At 39.6% G+C, this 22,106-nt stretch overlaps 1 protein-coding gene across 15 annotated transcripts in view; it reads right to left on the bottom strand.

Annotated features, from left to right (window-relative positions):
• MLLT10 (MLLT10 histone lysine methyltransferase DOT1L cofactor) overlaps positions 1-22,106 on the bottom strand; it is a 308,932-nt gene that overhangs the window by 192,082 nt on the left and 94,744 nt on the right. Inside the window, exons 1-2 of one of the 15 annotated variants that reach the window (XM_064284908.1) lie at positions 11,532-12,114; positions 11,208-11,292 (exon numbers count right to left, since the gene is read on the bottom strand). The exons of 12 other annotated variants lie outside the window; for them this stretch is intronic. In XM_064284908.1, coding sequence (XP_064140978.1) covers positions 11,208-11,214 — 7 coding nt within the window. In that variant the 5' untranslated portion in view covers positions 11,215-11,292; positions 11,532-12,114. 2 more of the 15 variants (XM_023548880.2, XM_064284909.1) reach the window with 2 other exon arrangements.

Here is a 22,106-nt window from a genome sequence, read left to right as displayed (position 1 = left end):
TTTGAAACCAAAAATAAATATTTTATCAAAGGTGGTATATATTATTACTAAACCCATTTTACAGATGAAGAAACTGAAGCACAGAAAAAGTTAATTCTAAAATTTATATAGAAGAACGATGTCCCAAGAAAAGTCAAATAGTGTCTGAAGGATAACAAAGAAGATCTTACCCTCCCAATCTTCAAGGCTTATTTTAAAGTTGATTTTGAACACAACAGTCACAGTGATCATGTTAAAACCTAAGTGTCATCATGTCACCCCATACTCAAAAATCTCCCAATGGTTTCACAGCTCATCCTACATAAAAGTCAAGGTTACCACAATGATTTCTCAAGCCCTACAGGATCTGTGTCTACCCCAACCCCAAATGACCAACCTCAGGTCTCTTTTCAAATGTCACATCTTCACTGAACTCTTCCCCAATCATTCTACTTAAAATTTCACACTACTCAACGCTCCCTATAAATTTCCTCCTCCCTAATACATGACATATCACATATTTTACTAACTTCTCATTTACTGTTCATCTGTTTCCAATACAATTTAAACCCAATGAGAGCTGAGATTTTTGGTCTGTTTTTTCACTGCTGTATCTAGAACATATAGAGCTTTGGTGGTGCAGTGGTTAAAGCACTTGGCTGCTAATCAAAAGGTCAGAGGTTCAAACCCACCAGCTGCTGTGCGGGAGAAAGATGTGGCAGTGTGCTTCCTTAAAGATTTACAGCCTTGGAAACCCTATGCGGCAGTTCTACTCTAGCCTATAGGGTCACTATAAGTTGAAATCGAGTCAATGGCAGTGGGTTTGCGTTTTTGTTTTTTTTTTTTAATTATCTAGAACACGGAGTCCCTGGGTGGCGCAAATGGTTAAGCACTCAAGTACTAGCCGGAAGGTTGGCAGTTTGAGCCCAATCAGAGGCACCTCGGAAAACAGGCCTGGCCATCTGCTTCTGAAAGGTCACAGCCTGGAAAACCCTATGGAGCAGTTCTACTCTGCAAATATGGGATCACCATGAGTTGGAATCAACTTGACAGGAACTAGCAACATATCTAAAACATTCCCTGCATGTAGGAGGCATGCAATAAATATATACTGAAAGAATATCAACTTCCCTTAAATTAATCTGTAAATTTAAGATAATCACATAGAAATATTAAAGAAATTTTTTCAAATTACACTGCCTGATATCATCAGTGACTTCATATGAATTTCCTGTACTCTCTTGATATAACAAGAAGTGGACTTCACCCAGTCTAATCATGAGAATAACATCAGACAAGCCCAGATTAGGCGACATTCTGCAAGATCCCTGGCCTATATTCCTCAAGACTGTCAAGGTTATAAAAAACAAGGAAAGACCAAGAAATTGTTACCCATCAGAGAAGACTGGAGAGACACAACTACTAAACGCAGTGTGGGACACCCTAGACAGGATCCTGGAAAAAAAGAAGGCATTTAAGAAAAAAATGGCTAATCCTTCCCCAAAAAAAAGTCTGGAATTTAGTTAACAGTTTTAATGTATTAATATCAGTTTCTTAGTTTTAACAAATGTAGCACAGTAATGTAAGAAGTTAATGCAGGAACCTGGGTTAAGGATATACAGAAACAGATTCTCTGTACTCTCCTTGCATTTTTCTGTAAATCTGAAATTATTCCAAAACATGTTTATTAAAACAAATTAAACCACCTGATTTTAACGTTTCTTAAATAAAATTTAAACAAGTAGAACCGAGAACACTATTATTAACTTTTTTAAAACACAGAGGAGGAAAGGAGTAGGAAAAGAAGACAGAAGAAGAAGGAAAAACATCAGAATAATGAGAAAGGACTATCCTTACCAGATATTACAACATACCATAAAATTAAAATAATTATAACAGTGTGGTACAGTACTGGCCGATGAAAAGATGTATCGCTGAATAAAAAAGAAAGTCCAGAAACACGGCCAAGTCTCCTGGATATTCACTATACAATAAAATTGCCATCTGAAATCATCAGGGGAAAATGGGTTATTCAAAATAGGTATTTACAATAAATGGAAAATCATCAAAAAAAAAAAAAGTTTCACACTTCATACCTTACACTAAAATAACTTCCAGATCAATCAAAATAAAGCCACCTTCTAGAAGAAATCTTACAAGAATTTTAATGTAATACTGGAGTAGAAATAGTCTAAGTATGCTATAAAATCCAAGAAGAAATAAAAGAATGCTGGAAATGACTACATAAAAATTAACTTTTGTATGGCCAAAGGCAAAATAAAAATCCATCTGGGAAGAAAAAATCCTGCAATTCATACCAGAGACAAAGGAAGGACAGGGTTAAGAGCTAGTCTCTGAATCCCTCTTTCAGGTTCTGGAGGAAAATTATCTGATAGTTTAACTTCTTGCAACATCAACCCTGAAGATAGATGAGGGTCCTGTAGGGTCTGCCATGTACTAATAACTTATCCAAGAATGCTCCTTAGCCTGTCGTACTGGACTGTCAGGATTGCACACTGCTTGACATATAAATTACGGACTACAGCTACACTAAAAAATAGGACCTAGTCACTTAACGAATACAGAGGTTATATGGCTAGCAGGCATTTTAAAGCTGAGGGACCCCAAGCTGGATGGCTTCCCCGTGCTAATGTGACCCGCACACACATTAGCTTCTTGTCAACCTTAACAACCAAAACAAACATTTCTGGTGTACAACAACTGGAAACATAGAAGCTAAAGCTGAGTGTCCGAAGCCTCCTTAGTACTGCAGCTGTGTAGGCTGTGTATGCTTTTCCTTCTTAAGAGTATTTAATGTTGGATAAGTCAATTGTGTCTTGCGAGTTTAATCAATAACCCCAAACTGAAACCCACTCCAGTAGTTATGAAACTACAGGAGAAAGGGTGATGAAAACAGCCTCTCATATGTTTTGATGGAAGTATAAATTAGTACAACCTCAACAGAGAGAAATCTACCAAAATTACAGATGCACAGACTCTCTAACCCAGCAATTTCACTTCTAGGAATTTGTCTGTGGGTAATCACTGACATATTGATGATTACATTGTACAAAGTTATTAATTGCAGCACTCTGCTAAAAAAATAAAGATAAAAGGGACTGCTAATAAACTCACTGTCCTAAAATAAGAATCAGGTTAAATAAATTACGGTTCATTTATACATTAAAAATCATGCAGGTGTACGAGAGCGAGAAGAGAGTACACATGAGCACTTTATTACTTATGTGCAACGCTTTCTAAGAAGTACTATTAAATGAAGAAGCAAGGTAGAAAACACAATATTCCCCATTTGTGTAAAATTGTTTATGTATGTGAAAAGTAGACACCAAGAATGTAGTGGCCTCCCAGAAAAGAAACTACATGGCAGGGAGGCAGGAGTGTCAGAGAGATGTATTACCATGTACCACTTTTGAACCTTCTGAATCCAATGGACGGGGACAATGGGAACAGCCTTGAAAGAAATGTAATACTCATATAACAAGGAGTTTAAATAAAAATCTACATGCTGAATTGCAAGGATAACCTGGCTCTGAGAACACTACCAACCAAGTTAATAAACCCCTCAGCAGCAGCTTGGAGAATATCTGTCTAGGCAAGATGATAAGCCAAAGAAAAAAACACCTAGAAATGTCTCAGTGAATCTCAACGTTCTATCACCCCTATCCATTTACAAGGTGTTTCTAATGAGCTTTTTAGTATTTCACTCTTAAATACGGGCAGCAATATTTACTTTTAAATATCGGCAGTCTACATAAACGAAAGAACCATTATAGACAAACAAAAAAAAAAAGTAATTCAAGGGAAAGAGAAAACTTTAGCTTAAAAAATAAAAAGCAAAGGAAAAAACATGTAATTAATACCCTGAGAGATAAGATAACTGTATTCATGAAATAAGAACCCAAACCAAACCAAACCTATTGCCATCAAGTTGATTCTGACTCACAGGGACCCTATAGGACAGAGCAGAACTGCCCTACAAGGTTTCCAAGGAGTGGCTGGTAGATTATAACAGCTGACCTTTTGGTTAGGAGCCGAGCTCTTAACCACTGCACCACCAGGGCTCTGAAATAAGAACAGGAGGCTATAAAAAAAGGAGTCTTTACTTCCAAAAGCTGCTGCAAATTAAAACTATGATAAACCCAAAAAAAACCAAACTCATTGCCGTAGAGTCGATTCAACTCACAGCAACCCTACAGGACAGGGTAGAACTACCCCATAGAGTTTCCAAGGAGTGCTTGGTGGATTCAAACCGCTGACCTTTTGGCTAGCAGCCATAGCACTTAACCACTACGCCACCAGGGTTTCCAAAACTATGACAGCAGAAATAAATTCAACAGAATAGATAGGAGATAAAATTGAAGAAATCTCACATAACGTAAAACATAAAGACCAAAATGATGAGGGGGAAATGACAAAATTAAGATAAATGAAAGATCTCCTTGAGAGTCCAACGTCTGACTAATGAAAGGTTTAGAAAGAGAACTAGAAATAAGAAGGGAGGAAATATCAAAGGAAAATACAAGAAATTTTTTTCAGAAAATTTCTCCTATTCACCAAAAAAAGACATAAAATCCAAGAAATAAGGCACCTAGAACAGAAAAGGAATTTACAAGCTGTTAAGGAAAGGAGATCTCCATATGACAGCTATGTAGTCGGACTAGAGTCACTCCAATTGGAGGAGGATGGAGGGCTTGAGAAGCATGTTAACAAGTGCAAAATGCAACTCAAGTTTATCTGATACATTTTAATGTACTGACAATTTTACAGCATTTTAGTAAGAATTATTCAATAATATATTCATAGAAAATTAAGCAAAGGAGAAAATGGGGTAATTATTAACTGCAGAAAAAAAGTTGCAAAACAGAAGAAATATAATCATGGCATACTAGGTGAGGAAGAGTTATAAGACCGGGAAGAAGAGGAGTGTTGTGTGCGTGCGCACGCGTGCAAGCACATGTGTATTGAAGTCTAGGAATGGAAAGTTAGAGCCACTCTAGACAGAAGAAAGTTCATGAATAATATGAGATTTAAAAAAAAGATAAAACATATATACATAAAAAATACACAGTCTTTAGAACTATGACAATACTACCAGAAGTAGTGGCTAATAGAATGAAGGTAGTGGCTTATAGGGTATATGAATCAAGGATGGAAAGGGCAGAAAAAAGAGATCAGCAATTCTCATTAAAAATGTTACAGAACAATTTGACTTTTAAAATTATGTATTACACGACATAAATAAAAACTAAATTTATAAAGGTAACAGGCATAAAAAGGAAAACAGAAACAAGACGCAGGAAAACAGAGTTCTGAGATATCTGGAAAAATGGTGGTATGAGCAGGTCTAAGTTCTCAACCCTCCCAACTTGTACACCAAGAAACACAACAAGAAAAATTCTACTAAGCCCCAAGGGATTCTAAATAGGTGGGCAGAAGATAGCTACAAAGAGCTGCAGACAGAACAAAGTCAACAATGAACCTCTTACTCCACTGCCCCTACCCCTCCTGGTGCAGTGAACACTTGGCTGCCACTGACGGCTGCAGCAGCATGAAGACTTATGGCTCCAGCTGAGCCCACTCCCACAGCCAACGCACAACTTGGCTATTCACAAGAAAGGGCCCTGAGCTCAGGCTCCAATATAAATAGGACAGATCTCCTGGTGTACCCACTCCTCGCCCCTCCCACTGAAGTGCTGAAGAAATGACTACTGCAGCCTCAGTCAACCCACACCTTCCTGAGCGAGGAGGAGGGCCCCAATCTCCAGTTCTGAAATAAATAGACCCTCACAGAGCAGGAGAGGGAGTGGTGACCAGAGGACAGTTCATTCAGTGTCAGCATTCTGAACAGTTTGGGAAAAAGAAAACAGAACTGAAAACCGGATCTGGACTAAAATGTAGCTCTCAAAGAGCAAGGAAGAAAGTAATGAACGAAGACTGAAGGCTGTGCCCCCTGGAGGACAGGCTGATTATAATGTGGCCTCTGTTCTGTCTGGGAGCCACTGACAGTCAGAAATCTTACCTGGATTGAAATAGAGTTATCACAGAAAGGAAGCAATAGGGAAAATCTGCCACCTAAGAGTTTCTTAAAGAAAGCAGCACTTTTGAAAACAGACCACTTGGCAGAATTGAAAAAGCTATACAGCCTGTAAAATTCCAACGTCCTAACTTCAACAACAACAAATATAAAACACACAAACGAGAAATGATGGCCCATCCAAATGAAGAAGATGAAGGAAGAGAAATAACATTTCAGGGATCCTGAATAATTGACAGCTTGGAAGAATACAATACAATAATATTAAACGAGCTCACAGAACTACAGGAAAACACACACAAAAAACTAAAGGAAATCAAGAAAACAAAGCATGAACAAAACAAGATTTTAAATAGAGTGACAGACACTATTTGGAAAAAAATTATAGGGCTGAAAGACACAATAACTGTAATGAGAAATCCACTGGAAGGATTTAACAACAGATTTGACCAGAGAGACGAAAGAATCAGTGAACCAAAGGATAAGGCAACTGAAATAATGAATGTTAAAGAGCAAAAAGGGAGAAGGCGACACAGAACACAGAATAATGGAATTATGAAAACAAACAAACATCAAGCAAACAAACATATGCATCATGGGAATCCCAGAAAAAAGAGAGGAAGAAAAAGGGTAAGTAAGAATATCTGTGCTCATAAGAATTAATTGTGCTCATAAGGAACCTGTATAAAGATCAGGAAGCAGTCATTCAAACAGAACAAGGGGATACTGAGTGATTTAAATGCAAGAAAAATGTGCATCAGGGTCGTATCCTTTCACCATACTTATTCAATCTGCATGTTGAACAAATAATCAGAAAAACAAGACTACATGAAAAAGAACAGGGCATTACGACTGGAGGAAGACTCATTAACAACCTCTATTTTTATTATGCAGATGATACAACCTTGCTTGCTCAAAGCAAGCAGAACTTGAAGCAGTTACTGATGAAGATCAAAGACCATAGCCCTCAGTCTGTATTACATGTCAACATAAAGAAAACAAAAATTCTCACAACTGGACCAATAAGCAATATCATGATAAACAGAGAAAGGACTGAAGTTGTCAAGGATTTCATATTACTTGGATCCACAGTCAACGCTCATGGAAGCAGCAGTCAAGAAATCGAACGACGCATCGCGTTGAGCAAATCTGCTGAGAAAGATCTCTAAAGTATTAAAAACCAAAGATGTCACTTTAAGGACTAAAGTGCCCCTGACTCAAGCCACAGTGTTTTCAATCGCCTCATATGCATACAAGACCTGGACAATGAATAAGGAAGATGAAAGAAAAATTGACGCCTTTGAATTATGGTGTTGGCGAAGAATGATGAATATACCACGAACCGCCAAAAGAACGAACAAATCTGCCTTGGAAGAAGTACAGCCAGAATGCTGCTTAGAAGTGAGGATGGTGAGACTTTGTCTCACTTACTTTGGACATGTTATCAGGAGAGATCAGTCCCTGGCAAAGGACATCATGCTTGGTAAAGTAGAAGATCTGGGAAAAAGAAGAAGACCCTGAACGAGATGGACTGACACAGTGGCTGCAAAAATGGGCTCAAGCATAACGACTGTGAGGATGGCACTGGACAGGGCAGTGTTTCATTCTGCTGTACACAGAGTCACTGTAAGTCAGAACCAGCTCAATGGCAACGAACAACAACAAGAATGTTTGAAGACATACTGGTACAAAACTTACCAAATCTGATAAACAAAATGAAATCTACAAATCCAAAAAGCTCAACAAACTCCAAGTGGAATAAACCCAAAGACATCCACACCAAGGATCTTTATAATCAAATCTTGTAAAACTAAAGACAGAGATTCCCGAAAGCAGCAAGAGAAAAGCAAAGTGTTGAGAACAAAAGATTCCCAATAAGATTAAATGCCAACTTCTCCTCAGAAACTTGGGAGGCCCAAAAGACAATTGAACGGCATACTGAAAAGAAAGAATTGACAACTCAAAATAATACATCTGCCAAAACTATCCTTCAAGAATAAACGAAAAATTAAGACATTCCCAGATAAACAAAAACTCAGAGAGTTGGTAGTCACTAGATCTGCCTTACAAGAAATGCTGAAGGGGTTCTCCAAATAGCAAATAAAGAACACTAGACTATGACTCAAAGCAGTAAGGAGAGATTAAAAAAAGGGAGGATCTTCATTAAAAATAATTAGAGGCAACTGTTGGAGTAAGTTTTAAGGTAATTTTGTTTGATAACCCTAATGGTTATATTCTTCATGCTTTACTATGACAAATTCATAAAAATTAAGAGTAACACTGTTGTGTTGTTAGTTGCCATTGAGTCTATTCCAATTCATAACGACCCCGTGTACAACAGAACAAAAAACTGCCCAATCCCACGCCATCCTCACAATCATCACTATGCTTGAGTCCACTGTTGCAACCGTGACGTCAGTCCATTTCGTTGAGGGTCTTCCTCCTTTTCAATGACCTTCTACTTTACCAAGCATTATGTCCTGCTCCAGAGCCCTGTCCCTCTTGATAGCATGTTCAAAGTATGTGAGAAGAAGTCTTGCCATCCTCACTTCTATGGAGCATTCTGGCTGTACTTCTTTCAAGACAGATTTTTTCATTCTTCTGGCAGTCCATGGTATATTCAACATTCTTTGCCAAAACCATAATTCAAAGATGTCAATTCTTCTTCAGTCATTGCCCAGTTTTTGCATATGTATGAGGCGACTGAAAATACAATAGCTTGGGTCAGGCACACCTTAGTCCTCAAAGTGACACCTTTGCTTTTTTAACACTTTAAAGAGGTTTTTTGCAGCAAATTTGCCCAAAGCAATATGTCTTCTGATATCTTGACTGCTGCTTCCACAGACGTTGATTTTGGATTCAAGTAAAATGAAATCCTTGACAACTTCAGTATTTTCTGCATTTATTGCCTGTTATACAATTCTAAAAAAGTATAAATGTATGATAGAGGGCACAAGATTTGTAAAGATATAACTGATGAAAACAACAACATAAACAAGTGGGATGAGGAACAGTACAAGTACAGTTTTTGTATGTGTTATAGAATGAATTGTGTCCCCCAAAAATACATGTGTCAACTTGCATAGTCCATGATTCCCAGTATTGTGTGATTGTCCACCATTTTGTCATCTGTTGTGATTTTCCTATGTGTTACAAATCCTACCTCTACGATGTTAATGAGGTGGGATTAGAGGCAGTCATGTTAATGAGTCAAACTCAATCTACAACATTAGGTTGTGTCTTAAGTCAATCTCTCAGTGAACAGAGACACAGGGACTTCATGCTACCAAGAAAGTAGAACCAGGAGCATGCGTTCTTTGGACCCAGGGTCCCTGTGTTGAGAAGCTCCTAGAACAGGGGAAGACTGATGACAAGGACCTTCCCATGAAAGCTGCCAGAGAAAGAAAGTCTTCCCCTGGAGCTGGCACCCTGAATTCGGACTTCTAGCCCCAAAGACTGTGAGAGAATAAATTTCTCTTTGTTAAAGCCATCCACTTGTGGTATTTCTATTATTGCAGCAATAGATAACTCAGTCTGTTACTAAAGTTAAATTGTTATAAACTGAATCCAAGCTGTTATAAATGATAAAACATTAAGTGTAATAAACATGGTTAACTATGAAGAAAATACCTTAAAACTACACACAAAAGGAAAGAAAACCAAAATGGTTCATGAGAGAAAAATCAACAAAAAAAACAATAATTGGCAGTATTAGAGGATATAAGGAATATAGAAGGTTTGAGACACATTAAAAAAAAAAAAAAATACAGAAAAAATCCCTTACTTATCAGTAAACAGTCTGCCCTCCATATCCAAGGGTTGCACATCCATGGATTCAACCAACCACAAATCGAAAATATTGCAGGGAAGAATTAATTACAGAAAGTTACTCGGAAAATTAGCAAAGTTTGCAATCTACTGAATTCTTCTACAAATTCTTCATCTTTATCGATGTCTTCAGGTGCAAAAGTTTTAGATTACTCAAAACTGTTAAAAGATCATCTTCTCTTGAAATTAGGACTTGTCCGACTTCTTGTGCCAAGACAGGTGACCCAAGTGCCCACGGCATTCGTCTGAGTCCCAAAGGGAGGGCCCTAAAGGAGGGGCAGCCCAGGTACCACCTGGAAATGCAAACTCTGCTCTGCAGCTCAGCCTCTCCCCTTCAGGCCCAGGTGTCCCTAGGTGAGCAGCATGCCTGCTGGGGTGCCCACAGGGTCCCAACACTTCCTTGCACTTTAAGGGGGTAGCCAGGAAAAACCAAGCCCTCTACTGTCCTCACCCTTCCCACCCAGGTGGAAATGAGAACCTGCCAGAACTGGCACACATGCACAGTGGTCACCTAACAGTCCCCACCTCTAGCTCTAACTTTATAAACAAAAACACCGTTTTATATAAGAGACTTGAGCATCTATGGATTTTGGCATCCACATGGGCCCTATAATGCCGCAGATACCAAGGGACAACTGTATAAAAAAAAAAAAAAATAGAGAGAACATAAATGGACTAAATTGTCAAATCAAAAGGAAAACAGTGCCAGAATAGATTTAAAAAAAAAAAAGATCCAAATACACGCTGTCTATAGGAGACACATCTTAGAACCAAGGACACGTACAGGTTAGAAGTATAAGAATGATGACAAAAAAAATTCCATCGAACTAAGCAAAAGAGAGCTGGAGTGAGAACTCTAATAGCAGAGAAAACAGACTTTAAGTCAAGGTCTGTTACGATAAACAAAGAAAAGACACTATATAATGCCAAAAGGGTAATTTTATCAAGCAGCTGTAACAATCATAAATATATACGCATCTAACGGAAACCCTGGTGGTATAGTGGTTAAGTGTTATGGCTGCTAACCAGAAGGTCGGCAGTTTGAATCCACCAGGCACTCCTTGGGAACTCTATAGGGCAGTTTCACTCTGTCCTATAGGGTCCCTATGAATCAGAATCGACTCGAGGGCAACGGGTTTGGTTTGGGTTTTTTTGGATGCACTTAACATCAGATCCCCAAAACACATAAAGGAAACGTTAACAGAATTGAAAGGAGAAATACACAGCTCTACAACAACAGTTAAAGACTGTAAAACACCCTTTTCAATAACAGACACATTATTCAGAAGGAAGATCAATAAGGGAACAGATGACCTGAAAGACGCTACAAACCAACTAGACCTACCAGACATATACAGAACACTTCACCAACAGCTCCATGCAGTTGTCTCCCCTTATCCGTGGTTTCGCTTCCCATGGTTTCAGTTACCCTTGAATAACCGTGGTCCGAAAATATTAAAATGAGTAGCATGATGAAATCTCATACCATCCCACCCCATACCACCTGGGGACCACATTCACATAACTTTTTTTACAGTACATTGTTATAATTGTTCTATTTTATTATTATTATTGTTAATCTCTTACTGTGGCTAATTTATAAATTAATCTTTATCATAGATATGCACGCATTAAGATAAAACATAATGTATATGGGGCTCGGTACTACCTGTGATTTCAGGCATCCATGGGGCGTCTTGAAAAGTATCCCTCAGGGATAAGGGGGAAGTACTGTATACATCCTTCTCCAAGGCACATGGACTATTCTCCAAGACAGACCACATGTTACAACACAAGTTTCAATACATTCAAAGAGAATGATATCATAAAATGTATTTTCTCCAACCACAATGGAATGAAGGTGGAAATTAATTAGAGAAAGAAAACTAAAAAATACAAACATATGCAAATTAAATGACACACTATTAAACAACATATAGGCCAAGAGAGAAATCAACATAAAAATCATAAACCACTTAAACTGAGTGAAAATCCAAACGCAACATACCAACACTTCCCAGAGGTAAATTTTATAGCTGTAAATGCTTACATTAAAAAAGAAGAGGAGGCAGGGCCAAGATGGCAGAGTAGTCAGATGCTTTCTTTGGTCCCTCTTACAACAAGAACCCGAAAACACAAGTGAATAGATAGATCATATATGACAATCTAAGAACTCCGAACATCAAAAACAAACTTGAGGAGATGGACTGAGCAGCATGGGGAGGGAAAGACAGTTCAGAAGCAGTGACGATTTGCCAAACCTGACCTGGCCGGTGCCCTGCAGGCTCGATCAGCTGGCGTGCACAGGCTGGGGCAAACAGTAGCACTCGGGATGCATTTTCTACACCAGGAGAGACCCAGCGGTGGAGAGTCTGCGCAGGCCTGAGGACCCAGGGGAAAGCGGCGCTGAATCTGCGGAAGTTAAGTACAAGCGTCTAACGGACCGCGCAGGATCAAAAAAAAACCCTCCCCCCCCCAGGAAGTACCTCTCTCCCATCTACCCACACCCTCCCCGCTTTGCTTCAGTCCTGGTACAGCTTCTGCTACTGTCAAGCCCCCTGGGCCGGAAGCTTGACCCACTGCACACCTCCAGGAACAAATTAACAAACAGGAAGAAAAAACCTGCCAACTCCCCTAAGCCAGGAACTCAGGGCAGGCACAAGCCTTTGCCTAGGCACAGGCATAAGAGGTCCACAGACTTTGAATGCCTTTCACCCCTACCTAAACCTGTATGGGCCAATTTCAACAGCTTGGGCCCTTATTAGCACAGTAAAACAGGGTATACACCTAAAGCATATTTTCAACTGCAATAGTTAAAGGTGAGTGGCAGATTCCTGACCTTTAAAACTGCTGTGCCCATTAAGCAGGGTCCTCACCTATCCACATCAGGGGCCTGAGGACTGGTAGCTTCACCCATGACAGGATCCGAGAGTAAGTGGCAACTCTCAGTCTGTACAGCCAACGGTATAGGGTGCCCAAAGTCCGGCTGCAAAACCCACCCACCTACACGCTCTAGGGAAAAGGGACACACCTTCCACCCAGGCACTCAGGGACAGCCATCAGCCCCCTACCTTGGTTCATCACATAATCCCCTACTGATGCCAGATATGTGGGCCTACTCCTATCACCCCCGTGTAGCCCTGCCCATCTAGGACTGTAGCTGAGAGCCTGTACCACACACTTAGTGACCGACAACCTAGACACCTGAGCTGAATTCATACAAGAAAAGTGAATGGGCTACTGGGCTCACACACCTAGTAAGAGCTCTAGCTACCTGGTAACAGGACATGAAACCTTCAAAGCCGCCAATAATCAAAGTAGAACACATGACCAGCCTATTTGAGCATATCAAAACAAGAAGCTAGGACACATTGCTGTTGTTGTTGTTGTTGTTAGGTGCCATCAAGTCAGTTCCAGCTCATAGCGACTCTACGCACAACAGAATGAAACACTGCCCAGTCCCGCGCCATCCTCACAATCGTTGTTATGCTTGAGCTCACTGTTGCAGCCACTGTGTCAATCCACCTCATTGAGGGTCTTCCCCTTTTCCACTGACCCTGTACTCTGCCAAGCATGATGTCCTTCTCCAGGGACTGATCCCTCCTGACAACATGTCCGAGTGTGTAAGACGCTGCCTCACCATTCTTGCCTCTAAGGAGCATTCTGGTCACACTTCTTTCAAGACAGATTTGTTCATTCTTTTGGCAGTCCATGGTATATTCAATATTCTTCACCAATGCAATTCAAGGCGTCAACTCTTCTTCGGTCTTCCTTATTCATTGTCCAGCTTTCACATGCACATGATGTGACTGAAAATACCATGGCTTGGGTCAGGCACACCTTAGTCTTCAGGGTGACATCTTTGCTCTTCAACACTCTGAAGAGGTCCTTTGCAGCATATTTGCCCAATGCAACGCGTCTTTTGATTTCTTGACTGCTGCTTCCGCGGCTGTTGATTGTGGATCCAAGTAAAATGAAATCCTTGACAACTTCAATCTTTTCTCCGTTTATCATGATGTTGCTCATTGGTCCAGTTGTGAGGATTTTTGTTTTCTTTATGTTGAGGTATAATCCATACTGAAGGCTGTGGTCTTTGATCTTCAAGGACACAGTAAGCAAACAAAAAATAAATAAATGTAATAACCTACTGATGGCTTGGAGACAACGGTCAATATCAAATCACATAAAGAGGCAGACCATGATGGCTTCAGAAAATGACAAAAATAAAGAAGAAACCTCCCGGAAGAAGAGAAATTTTTGAAATTGCCAGAGGTAGAATTCAAAAGATTAATACACAGAGCTTTCCTAGGAAAGACATCAGGCAAAACACAGATCAAGCCAAAGAACACAAAGAGAGAGCAACAAAGGAACTTAACAAGGTTATGAAGGAGCATAATGACAAATTTAACTGCAAAAATCCACAGACAGCAAACAGAAATCCAAATGATTAACAATAAAATTTCACAATTAGAAAACCAGAGGAGCAGAACTGAGGAAACGGAAGACAGAATTACTGAGTCTAAAGATAAACCATTTGACACAAACTTATTTCAGGAAAAATCAGATAAAAGAATTTTAAAAATGAAAAAAACTATAGGAATTATGTGTGACTCTATCAACAGTGATTACAGTACGGGGGGGCAGAAAGTACAGAAAGACTCATTGAAGATTATTTATTGGCAGAAAACTTTCCTGATATTGTGAAAAGCAAGACGGTATCTACCCAAGACCTCAACCCAGAGAAGATACCAAAATGAAGTCACCAAGACACGTTATAATTAAATTTACCAAAACCAACAATAAGGAGAGAATTTTAAGAGGGGCTAGAGATAAACGAAAAGTCCTCTAAGGAGAGTTAATAATACTAAGCTCTGACTACTCAGCAGAAACCACATAGGCAAGAAGGCAATGGGATGACATACTTAAAGCCTTGAAGGAAAAGAAACTGCCAACCAAGAGTTACATATCCAGCAAAACTTTCTCTCAAATATAACGGCAAAATTACAGCATTTCCAGACAAACAGAAGTTTGGGGAATTTGCAAAAAACCAAACCAAAACTACAAGAAATACTACGGGGAGTCCTCCAGTTAGAAAATCAGTAACATAAGATTACAACCCAAGGCTGGAACACAGGACAGAACAACCAGGTATCAAAAAAATACGGTAGTCGCAAAAATAAATCAAACCTAAAACACTGAAAATAGGGTAACAGACGTCCATATGTAAAAGATGGCAACATTAAAACAAAAAAGAGGACCTAATAATGTAGTCATAGAACTCTGATATTGAGAGGAAGACAAAGTGATAAAGAAAGAAAAGGCTGGTTTCAACTTAGGAAAAGAGAGGTAAATATTAAGGTAACCACAAAGAAAACTAATAATCTTACACATCAAAATAAAAAAAAATAAAAATAAGACTCAGCAAATACAAAATCAACAACAGTGAAAAAGGTGAAAAGAAAATACATAAAGAAAAACAGCTCACAACAGAAACTTAAGTAGAACAAAGAGACTGTCAACAACGCAAAAAAAAATTAAAATGAAAGCACTAAACTCATACCTATCAATAATTATGCTGAATGTAAATGGCCTACATCTACCAATAATGAGACAGAGAGTGGCTGAATGGATAACAAACCACGACTCGTTCATATGCTGCCTACAAGAGACACATCTTAGATTCAAAGACACAAACAAACTCAAAGGATGGAGAAAATTATATCAAGCAAGAAACAATCAAAAAGAGCAGGAGTGGCAATATTAATCTCTAACAAAATAGACTTTAAAGCAAAATCTATCACAAAGCATCAGGAAGGATGCTACACAATGATTAAAGGGTCAATACACCAGGAGGACATAACCATAATAGATATTTACTCACCCAATGACAGAGCTCCAAAATACATAAAACTCTAAGCACATTGAAAAGAGACACAGACAGTTCCACAATAATAGTAGGAGACTTCAACACACCCCTTTCAGTGAAGAACAGAACATCCACAAAGAAACTCAATAAAGACATGAAAGATCTAAATGCTACAAACAATCTGAGTCCATAGATATATATAGAACACTCTACCCAAAAGCAGCCGAGTATACTTTCTTTCCCAACGCACATGAAACCACAACTTTTTTTCCCTTAAATCAACGAACCGTTAACTAGTGTGACAAAGACAAAAATAAAGAAGATGCAAATGTATAAAATCAGAAACAAAAATGAGGACATTACAACTGACCCTACAGAAATAAAACAACTATAAGAGAATTCTATGAAACTTGTATATCAGCAAATTAGACAACCTGGATGAAAGGAACAAATTTTGGGAAATACATAATCTTCCCACATTGACACAAAAAGAAATACAAAATCTCGACACACCCAAAACAAGTAAAGAGACTGAATCAGTAATCAAAAACGTCCTCCCTACTCCCCCAGAAAGTCCTAGACCAGATGACTTCATTGGGGAATTCTGTCAAACATTTATCGAAGCAACCCTAAGCCTTCTTAATCTTAAAAAAAAAAAAAAAAAAAACAGAAAAAGAGGGAACAGTTCCTCACTCGTTCTATGAGGCTAATATTACTCTGATACCAAAGCCAAAGACTTAATAAGAAAATAAAACTACAGATCAATATACCTTATGAAAAAAAAAAAAAGATGAAAAAGCCCTCAACAAATTACTAGGAAACATTACCTAAACAGCATATTAAAGAGATTACACACCATGATCAAATGGGATTGATCCCATGAAAGCCAGCGTGGTTCAACATTTAAAAATCAATGTAATATACCACATTGATGAAACAAGCAAAAAAAAGTAAACACATGACTATCTCAATCAATGCACAGAAGGTACCTGACAAAATTCATTGCCTTTTCACAGGAAGGGGGAAAAAAAACTCAAAAAGCTAAGAATAACCACAATAAGATACCATCTCACCCCAGCAATACGAACAAGAATCAAAAAAACATAAAATAACAAATATTGGAGAGGCTGTGGGAAGACTGAAGCCCTTATGAACTGCTAGTTGGAATGCAAAATGGAACAACCATTTTGGAAAACGATAGGGTGCCTCCCTAAAAATAGAAATATGATATGATCCAGCAATCCCACTCCTAGGGATACATCATAGAGAAATAAGAGCCATCACATGAACAGATGTATGCACACCCATGTTCGCTGCCGCACTGTTCGCAATAGCAAAAAAATGGAAACAACCTAGATGCCCATCAACAGATGAAAGGGTAAACAAACCATGGTACATACACACAATGAAGTACTACACAACGATTAAGAACAACGATGAATCTGTGAAGCATCTCACAACATGGATGAATCTGGAGGGCGTTACGCTGAGTGAAATCAGTCAATCACGAAAGGACAAATATTGTATGAGACCACTACTAAAAAAAATCATTAGAAGACTGACACAAAAAGAAGCAATCTTTGATGGTTAAGAGGGAGAAGGAGGGAGGAGTGGGGGTGGAAAAACACTAAATAGACAATAGTTAAGTGGTAACTTTGGTGAGGGGTAAGACAGTGGAAGCCAGCATAACTTGTCCAAGGCAACGTCATGTAAGCTTCATAGAAGCATCCAAACTCCCTGAAGGACAGAATTACTGGGCTGAGGACTGTGGGGATCTGGTCTCAAGGTACATCTAGCTCAATTGGCATAACACAGTTTATAAAGAAAATGTTCTACATTCTACTTTGGTGAGTAGCGTCTAGGGTCTTAAAAGCCTGTGAGCGGCCATCTAGGATACTCCACTGGTCTCACCCCTTCGGGAGCAAGGAAGAATGAAGAAAACTAAAGATAAAAGGGAAACATTAGTCCAAAGGACTAAAAGACCACAACTACCACAGCTTCCACCAGAGTGAGTCCAACACAATTAGATGGTGCCCAGCTACCACCACTTACTGAGTTGGAGAAAAATGCAGAACAAAATTCTAATTCACAAAAAAATACCAGGCTTACCGGCCTGACAGAGACTAAAGAAACTCCAAGAGTATGGCCCCAGGCACCCTTTTAGCTCAGTAATGAAGTCACTCCCAAGGTTCACCCTTCAGCCAAAGATTAGACAAGCCCATAATACAAAATGAAGCTAAGGGGGCACACTAACCCAGGGGCAAGGAACAGAAGGCAGGAGGGGACAGGAAACCTGGTTAATAGGGAACCCAAGGTCGAGAAGGGAGTGTTGACATGTGATGGGGCTGTCAGCCAATGTCACAAAGCAATGTATACTAATTGTTTAATGAGAAGCTAGTTTGTTCTGTAAACCTTCATCTAAAGTACGATAATAAATTAATTTAAAAAAAGAACGACAACAGGGAAATTCCTCAATACAATAAAGGGCATTTAGGAAAAAGCCACAGCTAATATACATACTCAACGGAGAGAGACTGAGAGATTTCCACTTAAGATGAGGAACAAGACAAGGATGCTCGCTTTCACCACTGCTATTCAATATTGCACTGGAAGTTCTACCCTGAGCAATTAGGCAAGAAAAAGAAGTAAAAGGCATCTTCTTTATAGAACAACCCAAAGAACCCACAAGAAACTACTGGAGATAATAAATAAATTCAGCAAAGTGGCAAGCTGGAAGGTAAGCTGTCACGGTCCTTTCTCTAGGTAACCTTGCTCACAGCACCACTTTAAGTAACAGTCCAGGAAAACTAAGATTGCCCACCTCTGATATGAAATTGTGTGATGGATAACAGATCTCACTCCACACACCAGTTGCACCATTTGAGTATCTGTTTCCCTTCCCCATTTAGTTTGGACTCCAGGTGCTCCACATAGCCCTTCTCTCTCTCTAATACCCTATAACTCAGGGTAAGTCAACAGGTACCAGCCACAAGCCCAGGGGTCCACATAACTTCCACCACTTGAGACCAGCCAGCCCTAAATTTGAGGTTTTCCTCTGCCACCACCAGTACCAACAGCAAGCCTGGAATTCCACATGACTACCTCCACGTCAGGCTGGCCAGCTCTCCCTGCTCCTTGGAGATACCACACCTACAATAACAGCTTTAATAATTAACAAAAAAGAATACAAGTGAAGAAACACATAGGGTGAGGTCCATGAGGAGTCCAAGTGCAGAGCTTCCATGTCCCAAAGAGGACAGGATATCCTCCCATGCAGGTGTTCACTGTCTCCAAACAAGAATCTCACTGAATCCCACCTTTATTGGCTTTATTGGCTTCCTATGTATCCATGATAAGCTTGACCTAGGAAGTGAAAGATGTGTACAAACAATAAAACATTACTGAAAGTAATTAAAGAACTAAATAAATGGAAAGAGATTTCATGCTTACGGTCCAAAAGACTTAATATTGTTAAGATGTCAATATTACCTAAAGCAACCTCTATCAAAATTCCCATAGCCTCTTGGCAGAAATGAAAAAGACAATCCTTAAATTTATGTGAACTGCAAGGGGCCCCAAATGGCCAAAGCAGTCTTGAAAAAGAACACAGTAGGAGGACCCACACTTCTTCAAAGCATATAAACCTACAGTAATCAAAACAATCGGGTACTAGTTTAAAAACAGACATACAGATAACGAAATAGAATTCAGAGTCCAGATAAACCCATACATCTATGATCAACTGATTTTTGACAAGGGTACTAAGACCATCCAATGGGGAAAGAACAGTCTCTAAAAAATAGTACTGGGAAAATGGATTTTCATTAACAAAATAATGAGCCTGGTACTATACCTCACATCATACATGAAAAATAACTCAAAATGCATCAAAGGCCTAAAGAGAAGAACTGAAACCATGAAACTCTAAAATAAGGCACATGGATAACGTTTCAGAACCTGATTCTTAAATAGAACATCAAAAGCACAAGCAACAAAAGACAAAATAAACTGGACTTCATCAAAATTTAAAATTTTGATCAGGTGGGACCAAGATGGCGGAGTAGTCAGACACTTCCTGTAGTCCCTCTTACAACAAAGACTCAAAAAAACAAGTAAATCGATTATATGTGACAAGCTACAAGCCTTGAACACCAAAGGCAAAGTTAAGGAATCGGACTGAGCAGCAGGGAGACGAGAAATGGTTCAAAAGCAGCGAAGAGTTGCCAGACCTGACCCAGTGGGAACCGGCACCCCGCAGGCCGACTACGCTGGCACAAGCGCAATGACACAAGCAGTGGCATTCAGGATGCGTTTTCTACATCAGGAGAGAATGATCGGCAGAGAATCTACTCAACCCCCCAGAACAAGCAAGAAGCAGCCCGCAGTTGGCAAAAGATAAGTACCTGCACTTAACCTATCTCACAGATCCAAAGACACCTCTTTGGGAAAATCCTCTCTCCCACCTACCTGTTCCCTTCCTGCTCTGTAGTGTCCCGGCCAGCCACATTCCCTGGGCCTGTAGAAGGACCCTGCACTCACCTTGAACCATTCTCCCAGCCTTGGAGAGTGACAACAAATATGGGAAAAATAATCTGCTTGCTCCCCTAAGCTGGGAACTCAGGGCAGAAACAGTTCCTTTGCCTAGCTAGGCACAGGCATAAGGGATCTACAGACTTTGAATGCCTTTCACCCCTGCATAGGCCTGTGTGGGCCCTTTTCAACAGCAGAGGCCCTCATTTGCACAGTACAACAGGGTATACACCTGAGGTCTAAGTTCAACTTTCTCAGCTACATGGTGGAGAGGTAGGTTCGTGACATTTGACACCACTCTGCCTATTAAGCAGAGTCCTCGACTACCCATATCATGGGCCTTAAGACTGTGGCTCCACCCACAACAGTGGTCCAAAAATAATTGTGCCTCCCAGTCCTTGCAGACAACAGCTTTCAGTACCCACATTCCAGCTGCAAAACTCACCCACCTACGCACTCTAAGGAACAGGGACACACTTTCCTCACAGACACTCAGGGGCAGTTGTCAGCCTCCCTGCCTTGCTCAGTGTGTGACTCCCTACTGCTGTCAGATACCTGTGCTTACACCAATCACTTCCATGTTCATCCAGGAATGTAGGTAAGAGCCAGCACCACACACTTGGTGACTGGCTACCTGAACACCTGAGCTGAATCCACATAAGAAAATTGAAGGGACTCCTGGGCTCACATATCTAGTAACAGCTCTAACCACGTGGTGACAGGATGTTAGAGCATCAAAGGAGCCCCATAATCAAACTGGCTCACTCAAACAGCCTATTTGGGCATATCAAAACAAAACAAGAAGACAGGACATAGTAAGCAAACATAAAATAAATACAGTAACTTATTAATGCCTGGGAGACAACAGTCACTATCGAATCACATAAAGAGACAGACCACGATGGCTTCAGCAAGCTCCCAAAACAAAGAATCAAGAAATCTTCTGCATGAAGAGAACTTCCTGGAATTAATGGAAGTAGAATACAATAGATTAACATACAGAACTCTTCAAGAGATCAGGAAGGAGATTAGACAAAAGGCAAAACAAGCCAAGAAACACCCAGAAAAAGCATTAAAGGAACATAAGCAGAATAGACAAAAGCATAATGACAAATTTAACAGGCTGTAAGAATCCATAGAGACACAGCAAACAGAAATTCAGAAGATTAATGACAAAATTTCAGAAACAGACAATTCAACAGAAAGTCATAAGAGCAGAATTAGTGAGATTGAAGATAAAGCACTTGGCAACAACATATTTGAGGAAAAATCACTTAAAATAACTTTAAAAAATGAAGAAACCCAAAGAATTATGTGGGACTCTATCAAGAGAAATAACCTACAAGTGACCGGAGTATCAAAACGGGGGCGGGGGGGGAATTTTTCAAGATTTGTTGGCAGAAAAAATCCCTGATATCATGAAAGATGAGAAGATATCTATCCGAGATGCTCATCGAACCCCACACAAGGTAGATCCCAAAAGAAAGTCACCAAGACATAATCAAACTTCCCAAAACCAAAGGTAAAGAGAGAATTTTAAGAGCACACTAGGAATAAATGAAAAGCCATCTACAAAATAGAATCTGTAAGACTAAGCTCGGACTACTCAACAGAACCATGCAGACAAGAAGGCAACAGGATGACCCTGGAGGAAAAAAACTGCCAGCCAAGAATTACATATTCAGCAAAAGTGCCTCTCAAATATAATGGCAAAATTAGGGTATTTCCAGATAAACAAAATTACAGGAGATCTGCAAAAAACTAAACCAAAATTTCAAGAAATACTACAGGGAGTCCTCCGGTTAGAAAGTCAATAACATCAGATAACAATCCAAAACTAGGACACAG

The sequence above is a fragment of the Loxodonta africana genome, chromosome 4, assembly GCF_030014295.1.
Source record: "Loxodonta africana isolate mLoxAfr1 chromosome 4, mLoxAfr1.hap2, whole genome shotgun sequence".
In the NCBI taxonomy this organism is placed as follows: domain Eukaryota; kingdom Metazoa; phylum Chordata; class Mammalia; order Proboscidea; family Elephantidae; genus Loxodonta; species Loxodonta africana.
Note: the sequence above shows the minus strand (reverse complement) of the source record. Positions and strands in the feature narration are given on the sequence as shown.